At 39.9% G+C, this 26,514-nt stretch overlaps 2 protein-coding genes across 6 annotated transcripts; one reads left to right on the forward strand and one right to left on the reverse strand.

Moving 5' to 3' along the window:
* The first annotated feature begins 8,424 nt into the window (after nucleotides 1-8,424).
* LOC112200026 (putative GDP-L-fucose synthase 2) lies at nucleotides 8,425-9,872 on the forward strand. The gene is made up of 2 exons (XM_024341021.2): nucleotides 8,425-8,574; nucleotides 8,652-9,872. Exons 1-2 carry the CDS (start codon nucleotides 8,556-8,558, stop codon nucleotides 9,605-9,607), a joined length of 975 nt encoding a protein of 324 aa, XP_024196789.1. The 5' UTR covers nucleotides 8,425-8,555; the 3' UTR covers nucleotides 9,608-9,872.
* On the reverse strand, nucleotides 9,841-25,500 carry LOC121052711. Of its 5 annotated transcripts, none has more exons than XR_005809858.1 (5): nucleotides 24,906-25,500; nucleotides 24,698-24,812; nucleotides 24,551-24,622; nucleotides 23,669-23,754; nucleotides 9,841-10,305 (listed from the first exon to the last, which is right to left on the reverse strand). XR_005809858.1 is itself a non-coding variant. In XM_040518180.1 (4 exons), exons 1-4 carry the CDS (start codon nucleotides 24,774-24,776, stop codon nucleotides 10,300-10,302), a joined length of 243 nt encoding a protein of 80 aa, XP_040374114.1. In that variant the 5' UTR covers nucleotides 24,777-25,500; the 3' UTR covers nucleotides 9,841-10,299. The 5 variants fall into 5 exon arrangements, 3 of the variants coding, with proteins under 3 accessions (XP_040374114.1, XP_040374112.1, XP_040374113.1); XR_005809857.1 differs by adding an exon at nucleotides 20,347-20,407 and having other exon boundaries at nucleotides 24,698-25,500; XM_040518180.1 differs by having other exon boundaries at nucleotides 24,698-25,500.
* Between the last annotated feature and the right edge of the window lie 1,014 nt (nucleotides 25,501-26,514).

A 26,514-nucleotide genomic window follows, 5' to 3' on the forward strand; every position in this document is an offset into this window, starting at 1 on the left:
GGGCAATGTCCTCAAAATGTTCTAGATAGAAAAACCATGGAGAATGTACCTTATACTATATTGGTTGGAAGTCTCATGTGTGCACAGGTTTGTAGCAGGCCAGATATAAGTTTTGTTATCAATATGTTGTCCAGATATCAATCAAATGCTAGACATGAACATTGGGTTGCTGGAAAGAAAGTTTTGAGATATTTGAAATCTACTAGAGATCACATGCTATACACAAAAGGATCGAAGATCAAGAATTGAAAGTGGAATGTTTTACAGATGCTTCATATAAACAGGACTTGGATGACTTGAAATCAACGTTTGGATATATTTTCATGTTTGCTGGCGGAGCCATTTCATGGAAGACTAATAAGCAATCATAACTTCTACTTCAACTTTTCAAGCAGAATACATTGCAATATATGAAGCTACTGCACATGCCTTGTGGTTAAGAAATTTTATTTCAAGATTGACAGTGATGAATTCAATTGAAAGGCCATTGACCATTTACTGTGACAATGCACCTGCTATGTTCTTTTCAAAGAACAACAAAAGGACTTTTGGATCTAGAAACATTGATGTTAAGTATTTCTCTGTGAGAGAAAGTGTGAGAGATAATGAAGTAGAAGGGACCAAGATAGGTACAAAAGAGCAACTTGCAAATCCATTGACCAAAGCATTGCCGGTTTCTATGTTCATCAAACATGTGGAAAATATGGGAGTTTTAGGCAGTATCGACGGTTAGTACTAAGTTACTAGTATGTATTGCAACTATTTAGTAATGCATTGTTATCAATCATCTCAATCATTATCAAGTTCATTCATACAATTTTGAATGAAATTGTTTTATTCAAATATAGCACTGCATAATTTAGCATGTATATATATTTAGATGTTGCTGATTTCACATCAGCAAATAGTTTGAATAACTCCATTTGGATCACCAATGCTTGTGAAAGTCGATTACTACATAACAAGCATGATCACACTTGAGGTAATCTATGTAACTTTGATTACTACGATGTGATTATAAAAGACTGACAACTTGCTAATTTGTCATTCTCTTCTATGATCTAGCTTAGTAAATCTTAATTGACAGGGTTTTGTAAAACATATAGTATTTTTGAATTCAAGTGCACAATAAAGAAATAGGTTATTTACATGGTATACATCATATAATATCTAGTTCAGTGGGAGATTGTAAGATCATACCTACTGCACAACAATAGATATGAACTAGCTATTATATGCTGTATGCATCAGTTAATGTAAATGAGCTAATTTGAATTCAAATGTAAATACATTAACCAATATGTATAAACTTTTTATGTAATCAAATTAAGTTTATTTATTAGAATATCTGTTAAAGAATTTCAAATTCAATTGTGTGGTTATCCAAACAAATCTATTACGAATTTATTTTGACATTTCCTTGATGGAAGGAACTGTCATGTAACTGCTGTGTTGAACAGCTTTATAAATAAAGTGAAATTTGTATTTGATCCCTGTTAGAGCATAAAAATGCTCTCATTGAGTTTGTCCCATCAAGCAATAAAGAGAGATACAGTATGTTTTTAGGAGAAGATCAAATAGATAACGGCAGCAGATCACCAATGGATAACGACATCAATCCACCAAGTCAGTTTTATGATTTTATTTCATAACATTGATCAAACATTTGAGATAGTATATGTAGTACCCCAGAAATTCGTTATTATTTTCAAGGATTTTCTTGAATCTAATTTGTGGTTATTGGACGGTTTCGTAGCTTGTGGACGGAGCGGAAGTGTTTCGGACGAATTATTAGTCGAAGAATATGGTTTTAGGGGGATTGCAAAGGTTGAATTTTTATACGTTGGGTTTCTCTGAAAATTTCCTTCACGAAAGTCGTAGAGTGCATTGATTCGAGTTCGTGGACATGTGGAACGCGGAAATCGGAGTTCGTATGAAGAAGTTATGGCCACTGGAAAAAGTTTCCATTTTGATTAAATAGGAAAATTTTCGGAAAAAAGGAAAGTTCCCATTTTTGGAAATATTTTCTCTCTCTTCTCTCCCGAGACCGATTCGCCCAGCCACCTTCGTCGGCGTCGTTCTCCCTCGTTCGTCCGCCTCTGGACTCTATTCAAAGTGGGCTTTGTTTGCCTTAACCTCCTCTACAAGTCTGTGGAAGTGATTCTTCACTATTCGAGCCGTAGGAGGAGCAGCAAGGCCGAGAAGAAGCCGCAGCGGAGCTGAAATTGCCTTGATCAGAGTCGGCGATTCTGGCCACCTTTGTTGGTGTTTCTTGAGGGCTTTTGGAGCCCAGAAGACGTAGAAGCTTTCTCCTAGGGTGGCTTGCAACGATTCAACTTATGGAGATCGAATTTTGGAGTTTGGAATTCTAGGGTTCATCGGAATTCAAAGCTTTCGAGGTAAATTCCTGCCAAATGGTTTTGATTTAGACTTTGTATTAGTTATGAAATTTGTAATTGGAGTTGAGATGAAGAACTTTTGTGTTGGAAGTTTGGCCAAATTTCAACATAGGGGGCGGCGGCGCTGCCACTATGGTGGTGTTTTCGACCTGTTTTCGGCCACCTCAGGGATAGTTTCTATTCCTGATTTTGATCTACTCGTCGATACGAGCATTTTGATATGCAATACATAATTTTTGGAGATCGTTTGAGCATGTTAGAGTTTTTGTAGTTTCGATAGTTTTGGTTATCGATCCGTGAGGATCCGATTATCCAATCGACTTTTGGTTTTGTCATATCGATCGTAGAAGTGTTCTGGAGACTTAGGGAGGTCTCGGATGTAGTTCTGCCTCGATTGGCTTTACTTTTGGGATTTGAGTTCAAAACGGGGGTTTCGAACTTTAATCACTTTGTGATTCGTGCACTGAATCGAGACCCTATGTGTTCAAGTGCTTGTTGGACTTGTTGAATGGATTTCGATGATTGTGCTTGTTTTGGTTAGCGTGTGAAGACGCATCATGATTCAAAGGTAAGTAAATCTCACGATATTTGTTATGAGCATGATCGATATTTGTTATGAGCAAGATTACCCTATTGTCTTGGAGTTATTAGGTTAACTATGACTATAGTTGGTATTAGTGGCATTCATGAGTGAATGACTACATATATATATATATATATTTACGTGAAATATATATGTATTGGTGCAATTGTTGTGATATGGGCAACATAGGACGTACTGAGTTCAGTATCATTGGAAATAGTGAAATTAAGTATTGAATCGTGATAATAGAATTTCATTTGTTTAGATACCCTGGGTCTAGTACGACCATCTTAATTGGTGATTTAAGATATGGTAGCTTGTGTAGGAATATTTGTGTAATGAATCGTTGAAATCAGTGTGATGAATCTTTGTGATGATTGCCATGGAAAGCTTGTGTAGGAATATCTGTGTAATGAATCGTCGAAATCAGTGTGATGAATCTTTGTGATGATTGCCATGGAAAGCTTGTGTAGGAATATCTGTGTAATGAATCGTCGAAATCAGTGTGATGAATCTTTGTGATGATTGCCATGGAAAGCTTGTGTAGGAAAATCTGTGTAATGAATCGTCGAAATCAGTGTGATGAATCTTTATGATGATTGCCATGGAAAGCTTGTGTAGGAATATCTGTGTAATGAATCGTCGAAATCAGTGTGATGAATCTTTGTGATGATTGCCATGCAAAGCTTGTGTAGGAATATCTGTGTAATGAATCGTTGAAATCAGTGTGATGAATCTTTGTGATGATTGCCATGTAAAGCTTGTGTATGAATATCTGTGTAATGAATCGTCGAAATGAGTGTGATGAATCTTTGTGATGATTGCCATGTAAAGCTTGTGTAGGAATATCTGTATAATGAATTGTTGAAAACAGTGTGATGAATCTTTGTGATGATTGCCATGGAAAGCTTGTGTAGGAATATTTGTGTAATGAATGACTGAAATCTGTGTGATGACTAGCTGGATAATGGCTATCTGTGTGATGACTAGTGAAATCTGTGTGATAACCAGCTGGATAATGTCTATTTGTGTGATGACCGGCAAAATCTGTGTGATGATCAGCTGGACAATTGCTATCTGTGTGATGACTCGCGGAATCTATGTGATAATCAGTAAGATGATGGCTATCTGTGTGATGACCGGTGGAATCTGTGCGATGATCAATGTGATGACTGCTCGGTAGCGGAGCTGAATTGTTATTAAGTTAACAATGATCGAGAAGATTATTGTGATGGTTGGGGTTACCTACGAACTTCAGAGTGTAGGGTTACGATTACTGCTATGATTTGAATTGCTTGACTTAATGTAACTCCTAAACTAAATTTTATGCAGGGGTTACTATGAATTATTTCGCTTGTTTTAATTGTGATTGCCTTGGTTTCTTCTTGATTTTATTGATGGATGGTTTTATTGATCTTAAGGGCCATAGTGGTGACAAAAGATACTCTGTGGTGAGGATATGAAGGTGATTCATTGATTTTCACCTTTGATGTCATGTTAATGACAAAGGCTTCCAGTGGGGAGGCAATGAGTGTGATTTTGGAATTCGCCGTAGTGCGTTAGAAGGGTATCAGACATTGCTTGAGGAAGTCTTGTTTGACTGAAATTTGTGTAATTGGATGCTAGGTTAAGAATTTGAGCATGAGGCTTTAGTCACGAGTTGACTTATGTAGACACGATATGGAAGGAAATGAACTGGGTGGTTTAGGTGTGAGTTATGTGCATATCGTGTTTAGGTTGAGGTGACTTAAGAATGTATTGCTGTTTTGTGGTTTTGAGTTTACTCATACGAGCTTTCATAAGCTTACCGGATTCGTTGTGTGGCAACCCGGTGCACTATTTAATGGTGTAAGGGTTAATTCTGCAGGTCAGAGTAATTGTGGCTGGAGCTGAGGTAGCGTGCTGGCAGCATTACAGTAGGAAGCAAATTTTGTCACTTTACCATTGTTAAGACTTTCGCTTGTAGTAAGCTCTGAGGAGCGCTTACTTATTATTTTGTTGCAGCAATTTAATTTGTAAACTTGTGTAATATGTGACTTTGCGGAGTGAGTCTATTTTGATTAGTGGGTTCAGGGCATCAGTATATACTTGGTTTAAAAAAAAAAAGTTTTCCAGGTATTTTGTATTGATGGCTGAACCATCACGCATGTATAATTATGAGATTATATATTGATTTTTATTTGTATTAAAAATCAGGGGCGTGATAGTATACTTGAGTTATAAGTTTATGTTTCATATTGAATCTAACAGAGGGGAGGCGAAAGGAGGAGAAGAGAGAGGTGAAACTTTCGGCGATGGCGAAGGCAAACCTCGATCGACTTCGAGAGCTCTGAAAGTCTGAATAGCATGGTTTGGTTCAATGCGGATTTTGAGTCGAAGCGGTGAGGATTGGGTCTGGGATTGGGGTGTCGGAGCTTCCCGGATATGGCAGCTTAGCTTGTCCTCCTTTGTCTTCCTCTGTCTTCTTCTCGCGGTGTATGTGGGTTTGTGTCCAAGTTACTGAAGATTCAACGATTTTGCATTCTCTGTGGGTTTATGTCTAATTCTTGTTTTTCAACTTCTGTCTGCAGAAGCCATTTTGAAAAGCTACAATTTGTAGCTGCTGAAAACTTATTGTTGGGAAAAGCTAGAGTGACCAAAAGCAGCTTTTTAAGATTTTACCAAACACCTTGGATTAGACCCAAAAGCGCTGTTGGTTCAAAAAGCACCCTAGGAAGCAATGCCAAACTGGACCTTAGTCCTATGTATGTATAAACTATAAAACTCGAGCAAACTGATGTATACATAATATTTAATTATTTATTTTTATAATGAACTGGCTTTTTTTTTTTGATGACTAAAAAACTTACAACATAAAAGAAAAACTACAAGAGACACCCCCTCACAGCTGATCTAACTGGAATGCTGGGCATACAGATAGGGGTAAATAGTAGAACCATATTTTAGGACAGTGAAAGTTATAGGCTAAAGATGCTAAATGATCAGCTACAAAATTCACCGCTCCATATATATGTCTAAAAATGATATTCTGAAACTTATCAGCCAAATCTCTAATATATCGGATTAAGATCTTCATAGTCCAGGGAATTGGTGCAGCACCACGTATATAGTCAATGAGTAACTTAGAATCTCCTTCCACTAATATATGATTGAGCCATTGAAGATATATTGTATGCAATCCTTCTCTCAATGTTGTAGCCTTAACGACTAATATATTTGTAGTACCCAAAACCCTGCATGCAGCTACTAAAGGGTTACCATCAGAATTGCGAAGGATAAAACCTATGGAAGCTTTCCCATTCTTCACCGAACCATCAAATTTGATTTTGACAAATCGGTTATCTGGAGGTATCTATTTGTTAAATCTCTGTAAAATTCTTTGTCTAGCATGAATCTTGCTATTAGCTCTTTGATATAAGGAACATGTATTAAAAGCCTCAAACCCAACTAGCTGCAGGAGTTGTACATTTTTGTTTGAAAACAATCTTGTTCCTGCTATTCCAAATTGACCAGAGAACGAGTAAAGCATTGCTCAAATGGTCCTTACTATCTTTAGTTCTTTTGCTGATATAATCTACAGGCGTATGCCTTTGTATCTGCTTTCGTTCTTTTCAATAGATTGCTTGTTTACCAAAAAAAAAATTATTAGGAGTACTAAAATAAGAATAAGACCAAACCTGTGCTGCAAAATTACAACTTTTAAAGAGATGCTCCATAGTTTCAGGTTCAACATTACAAAGAGAGCAGAGGTTAGGCACATTACTATGATAACTCGCAATTTTATCTCTGGTATTTATTCGACCTCTGATGAAATGCCAGCTAAAAATGTTAACTTTAGGTGGTATATTTAAATTCCAAACCTTCTGCAAAAGACTAGTCTTGGAATGAGAATGAACTTGAGAGAACTGTAGAGATGAAGCACTCTTAGTTGAAAAAGTACCAGAAGGAGAATAACCCCATATAAATTCATCTGGTTTAGGAGTGAGAGGTAAAGGAATAGTAGTAATTTTATCAACAATATCAGTAGGTAAACTTTGGTTACCCAAGAGGCTTCCTTCTTTAAATTGTTTTTCTTTTCTCATAAAAGAAAACAATATCAGTAGGTAAAATTTATAAAAGTGCTTGCTTATTTTAGGTTAAATTGGAAATGAAATCATTGAAATGTCTAACTAATCTCTATTTTCTTCAGGAACCATAGGACTACACCCACAACTAATTTTGTGCTCTAATATAATACATCTTTAGGCCTTCTCCGATGGTGGGTCTAAAGTCTAAATTATAGACCATTGTTTTCCGAAATCCATCTCCAATAGGAGGTTGGGTCTATTACAAAAATCAAATATGGAGGTCTAAAGTTTATTGGTTGGTCTAAATATAGACCTTGGTTTAGACCATGAAAACCAACAGCTGACCCACATGGATGATTCAAATGTGTTAGAGTATGTAATTGTAGACCTCAAACGATTGGAGTTGGAAAAATTATAGACCTTACTATTTGGATGAATAGTACTTTTTAAAGGTCAAAAAATTTAGACCATGGTCTATTTTAGACCTTGACGATTGAAGATGGCCTTATCCTTTTCATCCTCATTCCATCTCCAGTAGTTCTGCCTTCTGGTTCTTTCTGATGATTGAATGTTTCATCGTTGCCCTTTGACATTTCACATGCGACAAATTCAACATCAGAATCTCCCAACATAGAGATTTAACCTTTTTCAAAGACAACCGTGAATTCTAATATTACAACACTACCATGGAACTGATTCATGAAAGATGATGTTTATGGTTTGGAATTTTGGATCACATTGATTGGTATGATATCTTCGCTGACAAATTTTCAGATAGTGAAATCATTGAAATGAGACTAAAAACATGAGAAATCGGCCCCAAATTATTCAGGTTAGGTCAAATGTCTCGATAAATTATCATTTAGGAGAGATCCATGCTCAGTTTGATGTGGTTGTGTTACACTAAGAGATCCATTTTTTGGTCATTTTAAGAAATTACTTATGAGATCTAATTTTTGATCACATATTAGCATATTAACCGTCTAGTTTTTAGGATTCCATAAGCAGATAACTTATGAAAATTTTCAGCAAAAAAATAAAGAAAAGGGAGGTGAATTGCACCCAATGTCAAACTTAAAAGCAGTATAAAAACAAGAGTAACAAAATACTAGATTAAAGAGGAATGACCAAGGGTGGTTAGTGATTTTGCGACAACAAGACATCAAGACATGTAGGAAAAAGCCATGAGTAAACTCAGCAGCTAGGATTTGAATCACAAAAGAAAAAGAGAAAAGGATTGATATGTACCAGACCTTCCTCTATGGAGCCACCCTTTACTAGGAAGCTGCTTGTTTCAGTTGCCACTTTCAAATGCGAAGCTTCCCAAATTGTTTGTGAATGCATAATTAGCCTATTAGGCTTGATAATTAATGGGCTGAAACCCAAACTGTGGCCCAAAACAAAACCCAGGACTCAAATAAAAGGGACGAAAACGAATAGACTGCGAGAAAATCCCAGGCCAGCAAGTCCCAGCTCCTTCTTCTTCTTCTCCAAATCGGCTGCAGTATGAGTAGCGCCATTAACGGTATTCTCTCTCTCTCTCTCTCTCTCAGTTTTACTTCATCATTTTGATTTCTAGTTATATATGAACATTTGATTCAGATGCCACCTCGCCTTCCTTCTTCTCCAACAAATCCGCAAAGATCTTCGTCGCCGGCCACCGCGGCCTGGTGGGCTCCGCCATCGTCCGCAAGCTCCAATCCCTAGGCTTCACCAACCTCGTCCTCCGCACCCACGCCGACCTCGACCTCACGCGCCAGAACGACGTCGAGTCCTTCTTCGCCGCCGAGAAGCCCCAATTCGTAATCCTCGCCGCGGCTAAAGTGGGCGGCATCCACGCCAACAACACCTACCCGGCTGACTTCATCTCCCTCAACCTCCAAATCCAGACGAACGTCATCGACGCCGCGCACCGATTCGGAGTCACCAAGCTCCTCTTCCTCGGCTCCTCTTGCATTTACCCCAAGTTCGCGCCCCAGCCCATCCCTGAATCCGCGCTCTTAACGGGCCCACTCGAGCCCACCAACGAGTGGTACGCCATTGCCAAGATCGCCGGCATCAAGATGTGCCAGGCTTACCGGATTCAGCACAACTGGGACGCCATTTCCGGCATGCCTACCAACCTGTATGGCCCGCACGACAACTTCCACCCCGAGAATTCGCACGTGCTGCCGGCATTGATGAGGCGATTTCACGAGGCCAAGGTCAATGGTGCCAAAGAGGTGGTGGTGTGGGGGACTGGAAGCCCCTTGAGGGAGTTTCTGCACGTGGATGATCTCGCCGATGCGGTGGTGTTCTTGATGGGAAGTTACAGTGGGTTGGAGCATGTCAATGTGGGTAGTGGAAAGGAGGTCACTATTAAGGAGCTGGCGGAATTGGTCAAGGAAGTTGTGGGGTTTCAAGGTCAGCTTGTTTGGGACTCGTCCAAGCCCGATGGAACTCCCAGGAAGCTCATGGATAGCTCCAAGCTCGCCGGATTGGGTTGGACCCCGAAGATCTCACTCAAGGAAGGGCTGGTTGGTACCTACAAGTGGTACTTGGAGAATGTCAAGCAATGATAAATGCAGGTGATTTGCATGGAATGTGAGTTTTTTCCCTTTATCATGAGCTATCAATTGTTACTGTGTGGTGCTTAGTTCGATCTTGTTGTTACAGTTTACATCCAAAGCCTATGTCGGATTGTGTATCGATTATGTGGAATAAGTTATTTGTGAATGATCTTGAAGAAGAGTACTAGAACCAATTGAGATATTGTTGTACGACTTCAAACAGATTAAGCCATTTAAAACTATTGAATATATTAGTGCTTTTACTTGGTGCTTTACATGTGTGTTTTCACAACATGGTGCACGCCTTTGAATACATAATATTGCATGCTTCTTATCTCAAATCTGGCTTTGCTTTATTATCCTTTCCCGGGGCCTAGTTGGATCTTTTTTTTTTTTTTTTTTTTTTTTTTTTGAGTAGAAGAATGATCTTTATTGATAAGGACTTAGCCCGAGTTACAGTCCAAGGCTAGTACATCTAGGATACATTCAGGGGGATGATCCCTCCAAACATGACTATCATTGTCATCAAAAGCAAGACTAGCCAACCTGTGTGCTATTGCAGGTCCTAGGAGCAAAACAAATCTGTAGCTCTGGTTTGGACTGTAATATAGCTCGAATGTCAGCTATGATTGCTGCATACAGTAATAGATCCCATTTGGGATTTTTGAGGTCCAAAGTAGCCTCAAGGCAGTCGGTTTCGACTATACCTGCTTGCCCAGGAAAGGCACACATCAGTTGGATCTTATTTAAGGTTAGTCAAATTAATGTCTCAATAAAAAGAGGTTTATGAGCCTCGCTCTGAAATATAAGTGTTATAAAATTGAAACTAAAGAAATATGACAGTTAAGTTCCAAAAAAAAAAAAAACTTGGAACCAAAATATACAGGATAAGAAACAAACAAGAAGAAGATTAGTTTAGGGAACAAAAAGGATGTGGTTCTAACTTCTAACTGCATGAGCCTCACTGTGTCGTTTAAGCAAATCAAGATGGTTCTCACCTTATATCCAAAATGGTCTCTGACTTTCCCAAGTGTTGCATGTTTTTTTCTATTATTACTAGTGATTTATTCATTTGTCGTTTGATACCGATAAATCCTCCATATCTGCTTCGTGGATCGAGTCTTGAAACTGAGGCCTCCTGCCGGACCATACAATGTTTAGGAACAGGAAACTCTAGCAAACAGCTAGGTTGGTACTGTAAGCAGATTCGAACCCCAGACCACATGGGTGCAATCTATGTGCCTGACCATTCCTATTACTGGTTTTTCCTAATTGTTGCACAATTAGATTGTTGCACGATTAGAGTTCCCTCTGTGATGTTTGTTTCTCGTCTCTCCAGTGACTTGAGTTGGATGAGCCGTTTCATCTCAAGTTGTACACTAGACAGTGTTCTAAGTTCTGACAGATGAAGAAGTTATTTAGATTTACCGCATTGTTGACATTGGGGCTTATATGTCTATTCGAATGAAGATTTTAATTTTTTTTTTTTTGCTTTCTTTTTCTTTTTCTTTTGTTTGTGTCTTCTAGAGTTTTCCTGGGACTTGTGTTTAGTTTTCCAGCTGTGAGTCAGTAATTAGAGTTTTTGGGTTCCTAAAAGTCATTAATGAGGTCATTCCATGTTTAGTCTGTTTTAATGTCTTCTGTAGCTCTGTAAGAGCAACTCCAACAGCTTCCCCATATTTTGATTTTACTCTATTTTAGGGAAGAATGAGCCTCTTTTGCTCCAACAGATTCCCTATAACCATCCCTATTTTAGAGATAATGAAGAGAGAGAAAACCAAATTCCCTAAATTTACAGCAATCTCTAAAATTTAAGGAAGAATTATGGAGATTTTAGAGATTGCTGCAAAATAGGGAATCTGTTGGAGTTGGAGAAGAAAAAATAGCTAAAGCTTTGACTTTTGATTCCCTATAATACAAAAATTATAGGGAACCTGTTGGAGTTGCTCTAAAAGGGTCACTATGTAGTACTTCAAATCAGAGAATGAGATTGCTTTTTTTTTTTTTTTTGTGTGTGTGTGTGTCAAACAGTATCTCTTGAGTGATTTTTGAGAGTTGTTAGTGTGATTCCAAGAATCCTTATAGTTTGATTCCAGATTTCCCTTTACTGTCTAATACTCCCTTTAAGCGTAGGACCTCTAATCACAATACCCCACACATTGTAACCCTAAACTTGACCTTCTACCTCAAACGCATTACCTAGTGGCTGTCCTACATCACCTTTACTCTTAAGATCATTTTCCTTGCATTTAGTATGTGGGGATGTTTTTCGAGCCTCAATGTGTTTCTTTCAGTATATGTGAAAAAGTATCATTGCACCTATTCTAATCATGTTGATTAGTCATATTCTTCTTTTAGTTTATGTGAAAAAGTATCATTTCACCTATTAGTCATACTCCTATAAATGATTCTAGCAAACGAACTAGAGTGATGGAGGATCTACATGGCAGAGGCCATTGAAAGTCTATAAGAGACGTGGCAAAGAAGGTTCCAAGGCTCAAGCCTTGATCTGGCACTCAGTAGGTGATGGTGTGTCAACATGGGAACTTGACTGATTTGGGGTCAGCAAGTATTTGGAAAGTTTTGGAAAGTTTTATGATTTCTTTTCTTATTAGGATTTGTTTTATTCTTAGGAGATATTTTTAGGGAATCTTCTTATGCCTAGGGATGTTAGGATTACTTGGTCCTAATTGTTCAAGGGTTGTTTTAGCTTCTCTATATATTGAAACCTTTGTAGTCTTTTATTTTCAGATTAAGATTAATAAAACTGACAGCGTTTGCTATCCTTGGTTGTGTGACTCAACCCCTTCCTACCAAGGCTCAAGCCTTGATCTGGCACTCAGTAGGTGATGGTGTGTCAACACGGGAACTTGACTGATTTGGGGTCAGCAAGTATTTGGAAAGTTTTGGAAAGTTTTATGATTTCTTTTCTTATTAGGATTCGTTTTATTCTTAGGAGATATTTTTAGGGAATCTTCTTATGCCTAGGGATGTTAGGATTACTTGGTCCTAATTGTTCAAGGGTTGTTTTAGCTTCTCTATATATTGAAACCTTTGTAGTCTTTTATTTTCAGATTAAGATTAATAAAACTGACAGCGTTTGCTATCCTTGGTTGTGTGACTCAACCCCTTCCTAGGTGTGACTCCTAGAACCTACTGGTGTGATTCCAGTAGTTACCTTTCTGTTTTTTTAGCCTACTACAGATTATCTCTACAGCAACCTTAGTTCTACAGTTTACGTATTGGTCCTGCATCATTTTGGCATCAGAGCCAGGCTGATCCAATGGCTACACGATCAGGGAGAAACTTCAGAGGGCGTCTGACTGACAACCAGCGAGATGGTTTGTTACTAAAGATTGTTGAGCAACTTGAATCGATGGACACTCGGAGTGAATCAATGGACACTCGGATCAGAAAGTTAGAAGATCGTGGGAAAGCTTCCGCAACTGATAAGGCAGATAAAGAAGAAGATACTATAGTTGAGGAAACCAACACTGATGACAAAGAAGAGCAGGCCCAGAACAAGCAATCTTTTGGGGATTGGGTCAAAGAATACCTTGAGCTTAGTAGTGTGCCTGACAAAGTGGATACTGCTGGAGATATTACCAAGAAAGTTAAGGTTGAAGTGCCCGATTTCGAGGGGAAAACTGACCCTACTGTGTTTTCAGATTGGCTTGCTAGAATCGAGGAGTACTTTGATTGGTATGACATGGATGATGAACGGCGAGTGAGGTTTGCTAAGATGAAACTGGTGCTCTTGGCAAAAGTATGGTGGGCTGGTGTTGAAGGTGATATTATGAGATTGGGACAACCACCAATCAGCTCTTGGCAAGAGATGAAGGCCAAGTTACGTGAGAAATACATGCCACCTAATTATCTTGACAAACTGTGCGATAAGCTCACTGCTCTCAAGCAAGGCAGCATGTCAGTATCTGAGTATATGCAGAAGTTTGACGAGTTAAAGACAAGGAGTCAGATTTTAGAAGACTCTAGACAAACTCTTGCAAGGTTCAAGGCTGGTTTGAGACCTGACATAAAGATGGAGATGATTCGACAACCAGTGTACAGCGTAGAACATGCTTTCCAAGTTGCTTTGGACTTGGAAGAATATTTGGGTTACACCACAGTGAGGAAATCTGGGAGTCAGGGTAATGACACAGCTCAAAGAAAATATTTTGAGGCTGCTGTTAAGACAAGGACAGGAAACCCATCATTCAATCGAGCACCAGATTCTAAACCCTCTTCTTCAAAGGCCATTGAATCAAGGGTTTGCTTCAAGTGTGGGCAACCAGGTCACATGGGATATCAATGTCCAAAGAAGAATCTGCATATTGGAATAGAGCAAGAGGCAGAACCAGAGCATGAGGCGGGAAACAATGACTTCGACTATGGGGAATACGATGCAGATGATCTCGAGGAAGAAGACCATGACACTTCCCTTTCCTCTGTCGTGAGACGTGTGTTAGCAGCTCCAAAAACGGGGGGAGAAGACTGGCGTCGAACAGCTATTTTTCAAATGTTAGTTCGTTGTGGGGATAAAGCTCAGAAGCTAATTATTGATGGCGGTAGTTGTATGAATGTTGTATCAAGCTCAACGGTTGAACGCCTTAAACTTCAAGCACAACCACATCCACAACCATACAAGGTAGCTTGGATTGATAGCACTCAAATTCCAGTAACTCAACAGTGCCTTGTTTCGCTTTCTTGTGGTGACTACACTGATTCTATTTGGTGTGATGTGGTCCCCATGAAGGTAGCTCACATTCTTCTGGGAAGGCCATGGCTGTTTGATCGGGATGTGAACCATAATGGTAAAGAAAATACATATTCTTTCCTGTTCAACAAGAAAAAGGTGGTCTTGAAGCCAATGCAAGCTGCTGAATTGGCAAAGTACAAGGGAAAGGCATCTAAAGGCGTAGGGAGTAACAAGAAATCTCTTCATATTCTCACAAAGAAGAAATTTCAAGTAGAGAGTGAAGAAGCTGGGGTCATATATGCCGTAGTAGCAAAAGAAACTGCGGGAATCACCGCTGTCCCTAATTCTCCAGTTTGCCCAGAAAATCCGGAGTTAACCGAATTATTATCCAGTTTTTCAGATTTGGCTCCAGAGGAGTTGCCTAACGAGCTTCCCCCTATGCGTTCTATTCAGCATGCCATAGATTTCATTCCAGGCTCACAATTGCCTCATCTTCCAGCCTATCGCATGAACCCGAGTGAACATGCCGAACTCAAAAGGCAAGTAGATGAATTATTATCTAAGGGTTTTATTCGTGACAGTCTCAGTCCCTGCGCTGTTCCAGCTTTGTTAACACCTAAGAAGGATGGTAGTTGGCGCATGTGTATTGATAGTCGCGCTATCAACAAGATTACTATTAAGTATCGATTCCCTATTCCGCGGCTCGATGACATGTTGGATATGATGGCTGGTTCAAGTCAGTTTTCGAAACTCGACCTAAAAAGCGGCTACCACCAGATACGGATTAGGCCTGGAGATGAATGGAAGACTGCGTTCAAGACAAGGGATGGGTTGTATGAGTGGTTAGTGATGCCATTTGGTCTCTCCAACGCACCTAGTACGTTTATGCGGTTTATGAATCAGGTATTACAACCCTTCATTGGTCGGTTCTTGGTTGTCTACTTTGACGATATCTTAATATATAGCAGAACAAGGGAGGAGCACCTCAATCACTTGGGGCAAGTTCTGAGGGTTCTTCGTCAAGAGAAGTTGTATCTAAACCTGAAGAAGTGTTCTTTCATGAAGCCAAGTGTTGTATTTCTGGGATTTATTATCTCCTCTGCAGGTGTTGAGGTCGACCCAATTAAGGTTAAAGCAATTGTGGAGTGGCCAGTTCCTAAAACTTTGCAAGAGACTCGAAGTTTTCACGGTTTAGCAACTTTCTACCGACGCTTCATAAGGAATTTCAGTACGGTAATGGCACCTATTACTAATTGCATGAAGGCTGGTCAGTTTCAATGGGACAAAGCAGCATCTCTAGCATTTGAGGCTATCAAGAGGAAAATGATTAAAGCTCCAGTCCTAAGCCTTCCAGACTTTACAAAAGTATTTGAGGTCACTTGTGATGCGTCTCATGTAGGAATTGGAGGTGTATTAAGTCAAGAAGGGCATCCTGTTGCGTTCTTCAGTGAGAAATTGAATGAAGCTAAAAAGAGATACTCCACCTACGACAAAGAATTTTATGCAGTAATCCAAGCACTTCGGTATTGGCGATACTACCTCATACCAAAAGAGTTTGTTTTATTCTCTGATCATGAGGCACTTAAGTATATCAACTCCCAAAAGAAGCTCAGTCACCGACATGGCAAGTGGGTCTCCTTTCTACAAGAGTATTCTTTTGTTATCAGGCATAAATCTGGAGCTGAAAATAAGGCTGCTGATGCACTCAGTCGAGTGACTTACCTTTTAGCCTCTACAGCTATTCAGGTCGTGGGGTTTGAATCATTCAAAAGGGAATACTCAGTGTGCAAGGATTTCAGCAGCATATATGCTGACTTCGTGGCAGGGCAGGGCAGGCAATATACTGATTTTTCTCTACATGATGGGTATTTATTCAAAGGTACAAAGTTGTGCTTGCCCGACACATCTGTTCGTGAACAAGTGATCTGGGAACTGCATGGTGGTGGTGCGGCTGGTCATTTTGGCAGAGACAAGTCTATTGCCATAGTAGAAGACCGATTCTATTGGCCCAGCTTAAAACGGGATGTTGCCAAGGTTATTTCTCAGTGCAGGACCTGCCAAGTTTGTAAAGGTAGGAAGAAGAATGCTGGGTTGTATACTCCATTACCAGTACCGCATGAACCATGGCAAGACTTGAGTATGGACTTTGTACTTGGATTACCAAGAACAATCCGAAGCAACGACTCCATTTTTGTCATCGTTGATCGTTTCTCCAAAATGGCTCACTTTGTTCCTTGTTCCAAGACTTCCGATGCGGTACACATTGCTAAGCTTTTCTTTCAAGAAGTTGTACGACTTCATGGGTTGCCTAAAACTATTGTTTCAGACCGCGACGTGAAGTTTACCAGCTATTTCTGGCGTACCCTATGGAAATTACTTAATACGAAGTTGCAGTTTTCCTCAGCTTTCCACCCACAAACTGACGGACAAACAGAGGTTGTTAACCGAAGTCTGGGCGAATTGCTCCGCTGTTTAGTTCGTGATCATGGAATTAGCTGGGACCAGGTTCTCCCTATGGCTGAATTTGCCTATAACAGTTCTAAAAATCGATCCACTGGCCGTAGCCCCTTTGAGATAGTGACTGGACTACTTCCTAGAAAGCCAATTGATTTGATTCCTTTGCCACTTGAGGCACGTCCTAGTGCTGAAGCTGAGTCTTTTAGTAGTCATATTCGCAACATTCATGATGACGTTAGGCGCAAAATTGCCTTGAGCAATGAAGGCTACAAGGCACACGCTGATTTAAGGAGGAGGCTTGTTGTGTTGAATGAAGGTGACATGGTCTTGGTCAGGATCAAGCCTGAAAGATATACTCCTGGCATTTCTAAGAAACTTCATCCTAGAACTGCTGGTCCATACAAAGTTTTGAAGAAAATCAGTGATAATGCCTATGTCCTTGATTTACCTGAAGATATGGGCATCAGTAATGTTTTTAATGTTGAGGACCTCACCTTGTACCCTGGTCACACTAACGATACAGATGCCACACCCATTGTTCAGTATCCACGAGCACCCTGCTCGAGAGAGACCATAGAGGATATTGTTGATCATCAGATTGTATCCACCAGAAATGGTGGATATCAAAAGTATCTCATCAAATGGCAGCATCGTCCGCTTTCTGATTGTACTTGGCTTACTGATGCAGAGCTGCAGCATTTAGACCCTGATCTGTACGACCGATTTCATGCTTTTAACTCGCCGGGGTCGAGTTTTTTCAAGCCAGGGGGAGATGATGGAGGATCTACATGGCAGAGGCCATTGAAAGTCTATAAGAGACGTGGCAAAGAAGGTTCCAAGGCTCAAGCCTTGATCTGGCACTCAGTAGGTGATGGTGTGTCAACATGGGAACTTGACTGATTTGGGATCAGCAAGTATTTGGAAAGTTTTGGAAAGTTTTATGATTTCTTTTCTTATTAGGATTCGTTTTATTCTTAGGAGATATTTTTAGGGAATCTTCTTATGCCTAGGGATGTTAGGATTACTTGGTCCTAATTGTTCAAGGGTTGTTTTAGCTTCTCTATATATTGAAACCTTTGTAGTCTTTTATTTTCAGATTAAGATTAATAAAACTGACAGCGTTTGCTATCCTTGGTTGTGTGACTCAACCCCTTCCTAGGTGTGACTCCTAGAACCTACTGGTGTGATTCCAGTAGTTACCTTTCTGTTTTTTTAGCCTACTACAGATTATCTCTACAGCAACCTTAGTTCTACAGTTTACGTATTGGTCCTGCATCATAGAGCCTAACTAATATGGTTAAGGAGGAGACGATCATGACTCTGTAGACACAAGAATTTAATGAAAATAAAATTCATTAAATAATTCGGTCAACACTTGAAATTATGACCGAACAAATTTAATCGGCATGTGGGTCCCACAAAATTTGCACGTGGTTTGTGAGTAAGCGAACCAAGCAGACTCAAAGAATGACACGTGACACATATGAAAGGTCCAACGGCAATAAATGAATTTGTTTCGACTAAATCAATTGATATTAAAACGGATCAATCAAATTAAATTAATTGATTCCGAGCAAAATCAAGCATTAAATGTCGTCTGCTGATTAGATGTCGATTTATTTAAATTGATAATTAAGACGAAAATCAGTCATCAAATTAATTGGCCAACTTCCTTAATAGTCATGATTAAATCAGTTAATTAAGGTTGATTGATTCAATTATGCTATTAATGAAATACAATTAAAATCAGTCATCAAATTAATTTGCCAAATTCCTTAATAGTCATAATTAAATCAGTTAATTAAGGTTGATTGATTCAATTATGCTATTAATGAAATACAATTAAAATCAGTCATCAAATTAATTGGCTAAATTCCTTAATGGTCGTAATTAAATCAATTAATTGAGGCTGATTGATTCAATTATGCTATTAAGAAAAATGCAATTAATTACGTGTCATCAAGGCATTTCAAATTGGGAGAGACGCCGACACTATAAATACCCCCTCTCAAATCAAGAGAAGGACTTCAGCCAAAAAAAAGAGAGAAGAAAACACTCTCAAAATTTCAGAAGCCTCCCAATCTCGTGAAGAACCATCAAGCTGCGAAATAGCCGGTTCCTCACCAACCTCAAGCCAAAATGTTCGTCACGTGTCAACTCTCGTGACTATCGTACGACTCAAGATCAAGCGTAAAGCCCTTGAGTGAAATTCATCGTCGGATATAGAATCAGAGGATTACCAAAGATTGTAACTCGCACTTAAATTATTAATAAAATTATTATTTTTGTACACGTGTCTGCATTATATTTGTTTTCAGATTCCCGTGTTTACAAATTGGTGCGCTCGGTGGGATTTCTTTGCCTCTCATCTCCTTCTCCGTAAAACGATTTCAAACCAATCCATTCGAGCAATGGCTTCCAAGAACACTCAAGCCATCCCGAAAAACAAGTCCAAGCCAACGACCTCGAAATCAAGTAGCAACTCATCTGGTCACGTCACCCGAAGCATCGCAAAGCTTCAGCCTACAACATTTGTGGCTTTGCCTTCTAAGCCTCGCCAACCAATCATCACACTGGAAAGTTTAGGGGTAGGGAAACATGTCCCTCGAAGTGAAGAGAGACAAGCTTCAAATACAAAGTCAAGGGAACGGTCATTCTCACCTGCCTCTGATGACAACTCAAGCACCGAATCATATCATGGAAGTCCTGATGCTGAAGAAAATAACACTTCTGGGATGCAGTCAGACTGTACGCCTCGCCCCTTAGCAATGCAAGTCATGATGACTGGGGCAACCACGCTCGAAGAGCAGATAGCTAATCTAATGGAGGCGGTTCAAAATCTCACCAATACCGTCGAAGAAAAGGATATGCAGATTGCTCAACTTTGGAGCAGGCTCGAGAAACAAAATGATGAGGATTCTGCTAGGATTCCATACAAGGACAACAAAGACAAACAAGGAGAAACTTCAAAGGCAAATGACAAGGACAGTGAAAGCCTACTAGGTTCTTTGTCCGTCTAGCAGCTGCAAGACATGATCAACAACTCCATTAGAGCTCAATATGGAGGTCCCTCTCGTGATTCTCTCACATACTCCAAGCCATACACAAAAAGAGTAGACAACTTGATGATGCCATATGGGTACCAACCACCCAAGTTTCAGCAATTCGAGGGGAAGGGCAATCCAAAACAACATATTGCTAATTTTATCGAGACTTGCAACAATGCTGGAATGGAGGGAGATCATCTTGTTAAGCAGTTTGTACGTTCATTAAAAGGCAACGCCTTCGAATGGTACACAGATCTGGAACCTAAGTTGATCGACAGTTGGGATCAAATGGAGTGTGAGTTCCTGAATCGTTTCTATAGCACGAGATGCATAGTGAGCATGATGAAACTTACTAGTGCCAAGCAATGGAAGGATGAACGTGCTGTTGATTACATCAATAGGAAATATGAGAGACGCGCCCCAGGGTTGCGGGTTTCCCGAGATTTTGTAAATAAATGAGTAGAAGACAAATAAAAGTAAATAAATAAGAGACTTCAAAGTCCAGTAAAGGACTAAAATCTTAATTTAATAAAGTCAAAGAAAAATACGTCAAGCCGGACCAAGTGCCTCCCCTGCAAGCTCCCCGACCACCTGCTCGAAACCTGCACACTGTTGTAGGGATGAGCTTTCGTCCTCGCATGCCCAGTAGGGGCCGACCCAACCATGCTAGGTTTGAAAGATAATATGCTTGAAAATATTTACTACATAATATTGTGCACGTTTATCGAAATTACTTTAAAAAGAGGCAACCACAAACATTTATCTCTTTTATAAAACATATGCAGTATGTTTCACACAATTTGGAGCTCCGAGATACTTATCTGCCGGCTATGTAACGTCCCGAACCAGAATTTACTGATTTACTAATCATTAGGACGGTAAACGACATTTACTTTCACTTTTATTGTCATTTTAGCACTTTTAGTGGCCCTAAAAGTTGACTTTTTGTTTGGGTCAAAATTTGAGAAAATATTCTTCATGGAAGTTGTAGAGGACGTTAAACCGAGCACGTGGATAGGTGGTACGTAAAAATTGGAGTTCGTATGCTAAAGTTATAAGCGAAATACTAAAGTTACTGTTCATGTGGTAAGTTTCTATAAATAGCCAAGTTACTGTGGTAAGTTTCCATTTTTGGAAACCTACCGGGCTTTCTCTCTCCTCTCCCCCGATCCTTTCTCCTCTTCAGCCGATTGCTTCTTCCTCCGATTTCTTCCTCCTCCGGCCACCCCACGATGGAATCCGGACATCAGCTGGCTCGCCTCTTCACCCTGGTCACGTCTGTGGTGGTGTTTTGCAGCGATTTGGCCGGAATAACTCGATTTTGAGCTGTGAAGGTTACTGTAGCAGTTTGGAGTTTTCATAGATTTCCGGCGATTCCGGCCGTCTCCGGCCACCAAACCGGCGTCGAAGGTTCCGTTTTTGTCAATGATCATTTCCCCTAAGGTCTTTCATTTCAATTTGCAGTGTAGAGGTCGAATTAACGATTTGCAATTTCTAGGGTTCTTGGTTTTTCTGGAAAAATTTCACCAGCTAAATTGGAGTCCTTCAAGGTAAAATTGGAACTTGTTGTAGTTGTGAAAAATGTTGGGTCTGTTGTGTAGGTGGTGCTGCCAAAATTTGGTGGCCATCGGAGGTGGTGGCCGCCTGCGCGTGGGGCCCACGCGCTGCCACTGTTGGTGGCGCGTGGAGGTGTGTAGGGCAGTGTTTTAATTCCAGTTTTTAGCCCAATAAATTGTATAAATGTTGTAGTGATTGTATGTGAAGTTTGGTGAATTTTGGAGGAGTTTGGAATTATTTGTGAATTTTCGAAGTTTGAAGTTTGTGATTGAATTGTTGGAAATCCGGCCGTCGGATATCCCTCGTTTTCGTTGTGGAATATGTTAATTGAGAAATTGGTGTTGTGGGAGAGATTTGGGTTGAATTTGAGAAGTAATGGAGATAGGGATTTTCAGGTTTCGTTTAGGTTCGTAATTATTTTATCGGATTGCCGTTTATGGAAATATAATTGTGTACAGGGCAATGCCGCGAGCTACGGTTAAATGAAGGAACTCGTTTGCGTGGTCGTCAAATAGTACTATGAGTGGACTTTTGTTTTAAATAATGATGCATGCGTTTATTTTCTTGAATTAATGCTTTATTTAATTAACATATTACTTTCCGAGCATATGAATTGATATCGGAATTTGATTTCGATTTATCTCGTGAATTTGCTTTCAATATTGATTTTCATGAAGTATTTATGATTTATACCGGTTGTGAATTTCGGATATTAATTTGTTATGGTCGGATTCGAATTTATAATTGATGTTGAATTTCGACGAATTATTTTTCCGAGGTGATTTCCGGAATTAATTACATTTCTATTCGATGTTTTGAGATTTCTGGAAACGTTTTCGAAATGGGATTTCAATGAAGTTATTTCTTATTTATCTATTGACTTTCGGTTTTGGCATTGGGAATGCCTTGATGATGATCTAATTATTCTTTTAGTGTGTGGGACACGCTGTCGATTTATGTGACTTTCTACGAGAATTTTCGGGTACGGTTGGGAATCGTACCCGTATTTTTGTTTTATTCGCGAGACTTATGGGGAAGCCTTACTGATTTTCGATTTTCGTATGATTTTAACCCACCATACCTGGGTAGTCATATTTATTGCTAGCTAGCCTATTAGTACTCCTCCCTGCTTACTATATGTTCGTGGGTGAGTAAGAGCAGAGCATGGGATGCTCCAGAGTGTGGGACACTCCGACCCGAGCCTGGGAGGCTCCCTTCTTTCGTATGGTGAAACTTCTTCCCCATATTTTATCGTTGCTTGACTAGCGGGGCTAGTCCGATTTATCATTTTGGAATTCTTGGATTTAAAGCTAAATGTGTTTTTCTAATTGTTGCATGCATCGGTTTTTAATGAAATAAATGTGGGAAAGTATGAAATCCTTTTTCTTTTAAATTGTTTATTTTTGTCCACTCACGCTAACGTTTTTCGTCTACTTTCCCCTGGGCCTTTCGGTTTCTAATGCCCAGTTTGCAGGCGAATTAGTGGAGGTCGGGCGTACATGACATGTGAGGCATAGTTGTCACTACTTCCGCAGTGTCGGATCCCTTGATCCTTTACTCTTCTTTTAATATCCCTGTGTATAGTTGTATTGCTCTGATAACCTGTGGGATTAGTATTGTTGAGTTTTGTGTTTTGTGTTATGTGAAAGTAGAGTTGTTGGTAATTGGGAGCAGGGTGGCTCCAGGAGTATAAGGTTGGTTTGCTTGAAGTGTTTTTGTGTGTTTTACAGGGTTTTGGTTAGTCCATTTTAGAGGTGATTTTGCCGAATTTTTGGTAGAGTTATCCCTAAGGTGGGCCCCACAAGGCCACCTCGGATTTCAATGTGAAATTCGGGGCTGGTCTTGTCAGGCTAAAATAAAACAAATTGGTGACCGACCTGGTTCGTCATCCTTCGAGAACCGGCCAACTACTCTGTAGTCTTTGTGACTACAAGTACCGAAAGTGTCCATTTCCTAGCCTTGAGTCTCCTATGACTGGTTCACTGTCTATACTCACTCTTCCTCGACAAACATAGGAGCACGGCCCCCTCCGGAGGTTTACGGTTATCGACACCGTAGGATCTCTAGGAATCAACGCGTCTAGGTCCCATTCACTTTCAGGTCACTAGTACAAACATAAAAGGGTACAGTATCTCAACATGCAAGTCTAGCCTAGGTTTTCGCAATTAGCAATTATCAGTTCTGAAAACACATGTATCACGAGGCATCGACTAATGAACAACAAAAAACATTCTTGCAAGCAACTTACTATCTTAGTATAGTATTCCACATATACTGAAAAGCCTCTAACAAGGAAGGGACAGCTCACCCTACCTGGATATGGAGTGCTCGCCCAAACTTAGCTTCGTTTCTGATTTTTCTCAATACTTTATCCAATTCCATGTGCACACGCTCGAGTCCTTAGAAATAAATTCAAACTAATGAGTAACTCCACATCATCATAGCGTATTAACCAAACAACCAGAGCTTTGATTTAGTTTCCTTGAAGTCCAACTAATTATCCTTTAATAAATAAAACCTATTAACCATTCCCAAATAATTCAAATGATATGGCTTTTGAACCATTTAGGATATGGTAATTATGCTTCTTTCTATAGTATAGTCCGGATTAAATATTCAATGCCATTGTCTAGCATTTCTTTCTTAAGCAACAAATACATTTACCATTCCTAAATAATCCAAATTATCTATGTAGCATTTGAATCTTTCGGGATATGGCGATTATACTTGGCACTTTCACCTTTATTTGTTTAGCATTTTTACTTTAAGAAAACAAAGTTAATTTACCATTCCCGAATGATCTCGTTTTGCTCCGGGATATGGCGACTTGGGTAATTCAATTTGTAATTTGTTTCACAACTTTAGTCCAATATCCTAATTTAACTCAATCAAATAAAATCCACCATTTTCATTTCTGAATCCCACTCAACGTTGATGATTACTCAAACTCCTCATTTACCTCACAATATGACAATTCAAAATCCGTCATCACTTTAGCTAATAAAACCAATCTTCTCTATACATTTAGCCATTTCATACTTGTCCACATTTAAGCTAAATTCTCAATAAGCAATCACTCAAAGGGGCATTAACCATTCAAGCAGCATATATACCAATTTCATTCCATTCGATAAACCATTAGAATTTTACTATCACCACACCAAAGCCCCTGGATTGGCAGAGACCAAAACTTACCATCTCTTCTTCTCCAACTCGGAAACCAATTCCGTCCTAGCTGCATTCCACAACCATTAACCATACGAATCCCTAGCAGAAATTATACCACCAATAAACAATTCCCCCAACCAATTCCAAATCCAAAACATAGTTCAAGGTTCTTACCTTTCCTCGATATCAACTTAACTGACCCAGCAACTCCTCCCTTCCAAAACTCCAAATTCCTGAACTTCACAGACCTCATTTCCTCCAAAATCTCCCGAACACAGATTTCCAGTCCCTCACAATCCAAATCAACATCACAAATTAGGGTTTTCAATCTAAATCGAATTGGAGGCTTCAACCAAGAATAGGGCGACGTAAACGAGCTTACCGGACTGAAGGAGCAAACCGGTGGCTCTCACGGTGGCACAAGGTGGCAGCGGCGGTGCGTCACGTTCTGGTTGGAGTCGGAGATCGAGGTTATGAGGTTTCAAAAGGGAGTGTAGCTCCGACTTCGTTTATGGAGGTGTTGAGGCTTGATTTGGACTGGAGGTTGGAGATTTGGGAAAGGCAGTGGCTGTACTCCGACATCGGTGGTCTTCTGGCGTCAGATGATGCGAGGCTTCGGGCTTTGGGTGAGTGGCCTGGTCTGGATCGATTGGTGATGGCGAGGAGTGCAGAAAGTGATCGGAAGTAGCCTTTTTGGCTAGGTGGTCGCATGCAGTGGCTGGATGAGGTGTGATGAGATGGTGGCCGGAGCTGGAGTCTCCGGTGGTGGCAGAGAGAAGGAAAGCGGAAGAGAGAGGTCGGGGTCAATGCATGGTTTCAATTTTCCGTGGGTTTGGGTCACATCTTGGTGCAGCATTGATGGGTGGTGGCAGTTTTGCGAGGTGGTGGCCAGAGATGGGGGTTTTTCCGGCGTTGTCCATGGGAGGATGAGAGAGAGAGAGATCGTGGAGAGAGAGAGGGGATGCGGCCGAGAGGGAGAGAAGAGAGAGTTTAGGGTTTTCTCAATGGTTCCCCTTTCTATTTATACTGAAGAGTGTGAAACAACGATTTTACCCCTGCGACAAATTACAGAATTCTCCAAGTTGATCACTTCCGGGTTTTGGGCTCGTAGCTTTTTCTTCCATTCATTCTTCATCGGAAACTTCCTAAGTTATTTTCTCGGCTTCGTCCTAGGCCCAAAACTCGATTTCGTAAAAATTAAAAATTAAAATCGTCACTACAAGTCTACAACTCAATTCGTCTTCCTTTCAAATTTCCTTCAACGATCTTTTTGCTTCAATGAACTTTAGTAACCTTCTAGGCCCAAATGAAAGAATCTTGGCCCAAACTTAAATTATAAGGCCCAATGGGTGGCTCGACACCAAAACAATCTCCGAAATCGATTTCTTCACGTAAATCACCTTGCGAAAATTTTATTGGCAAAAAATTACCTTCTAAAAATTAAACAAAATTTTTGGGGGCTCACAAGTTAGCCATTACTTTGTTTAGAGTTGAAGCCTTTTTGGCTCCATCAGTGTACCAGTATGGACTTTGAGTTAGAAGTCTAAGTGGGCAAGGTTCTTGTTGAACTTTTGCACCCTATCTCATTGTAATCGTTTTCATTATCAATGAAGTTCTCTTCTGATTAAAAAAAAAACATATATTATTAATAAAATACCCATATTATATTTTCAAACAAGAATAGTGAAAATAACATCCCTTATATAACAAAAGACCAATTGTAGAAGGTGCGAAGAGGAGAGATGACGAGTTTTTCTTTAGCATAATTTCATTTAAGATTAAACGCAGTTGTTATAAGTTCTGCTTATAACGATGAAAATACCTAGCGGACTTGCTCTGCTAGGGCTAGGAGAGCGCCGCCTCCGGCCTCTCTGTACCTTCCTCCATCATCGATGGAGTACTGTTCTGATGCCGCCCTTGCTGTCGGTTTTTTCGCGCACGGCTCTCGTTGTGCCCTGTATCGGGTTGTGGTTCGCATCTCGGCCTGTGGC

This window comes from Rosa chinensis, chromosome 4 (genome assembly GCF_002994745.2).
Source record: "Rosa chinensis cultivar Old Blush chromosome 4, RchiOBHm-V2, whole genome shotgun sequence".
Taxonomy (NCBI): domain Eukaryota; kingdom Viridiplantae; phylum Streptophyta; class Magnoliopsida; order Rosales; family Rosaceae; genus Rosa; species Rosa chinensis.

Excerpts from the sequence above, each read along its gene's own strand:
- LOC121052711 (XM_040518178.1), bottom strand. The coding sequence starts at position 24,776 with ATGAGGTCTGTGAAGTTCAGGAATTTGGAGTTTTGGAAGGGAGGAGTT. Across the intron at positions 24,623-24,697 it reads TAAGTTGATATCGAGGAAAG|GGATTCGTATGGTTAATGGT; the intron begins GTAAGAACCTTG and ends AATTTCTGCTAG. Across the intron at positions 10,306-24,550 it reads GAGTTGGAGAAGAAGAGATG|GTATAGTCGAAACCGACTGC; the intron begins GTAAGTTTTGGT and ends CTGGGCAAGCAG.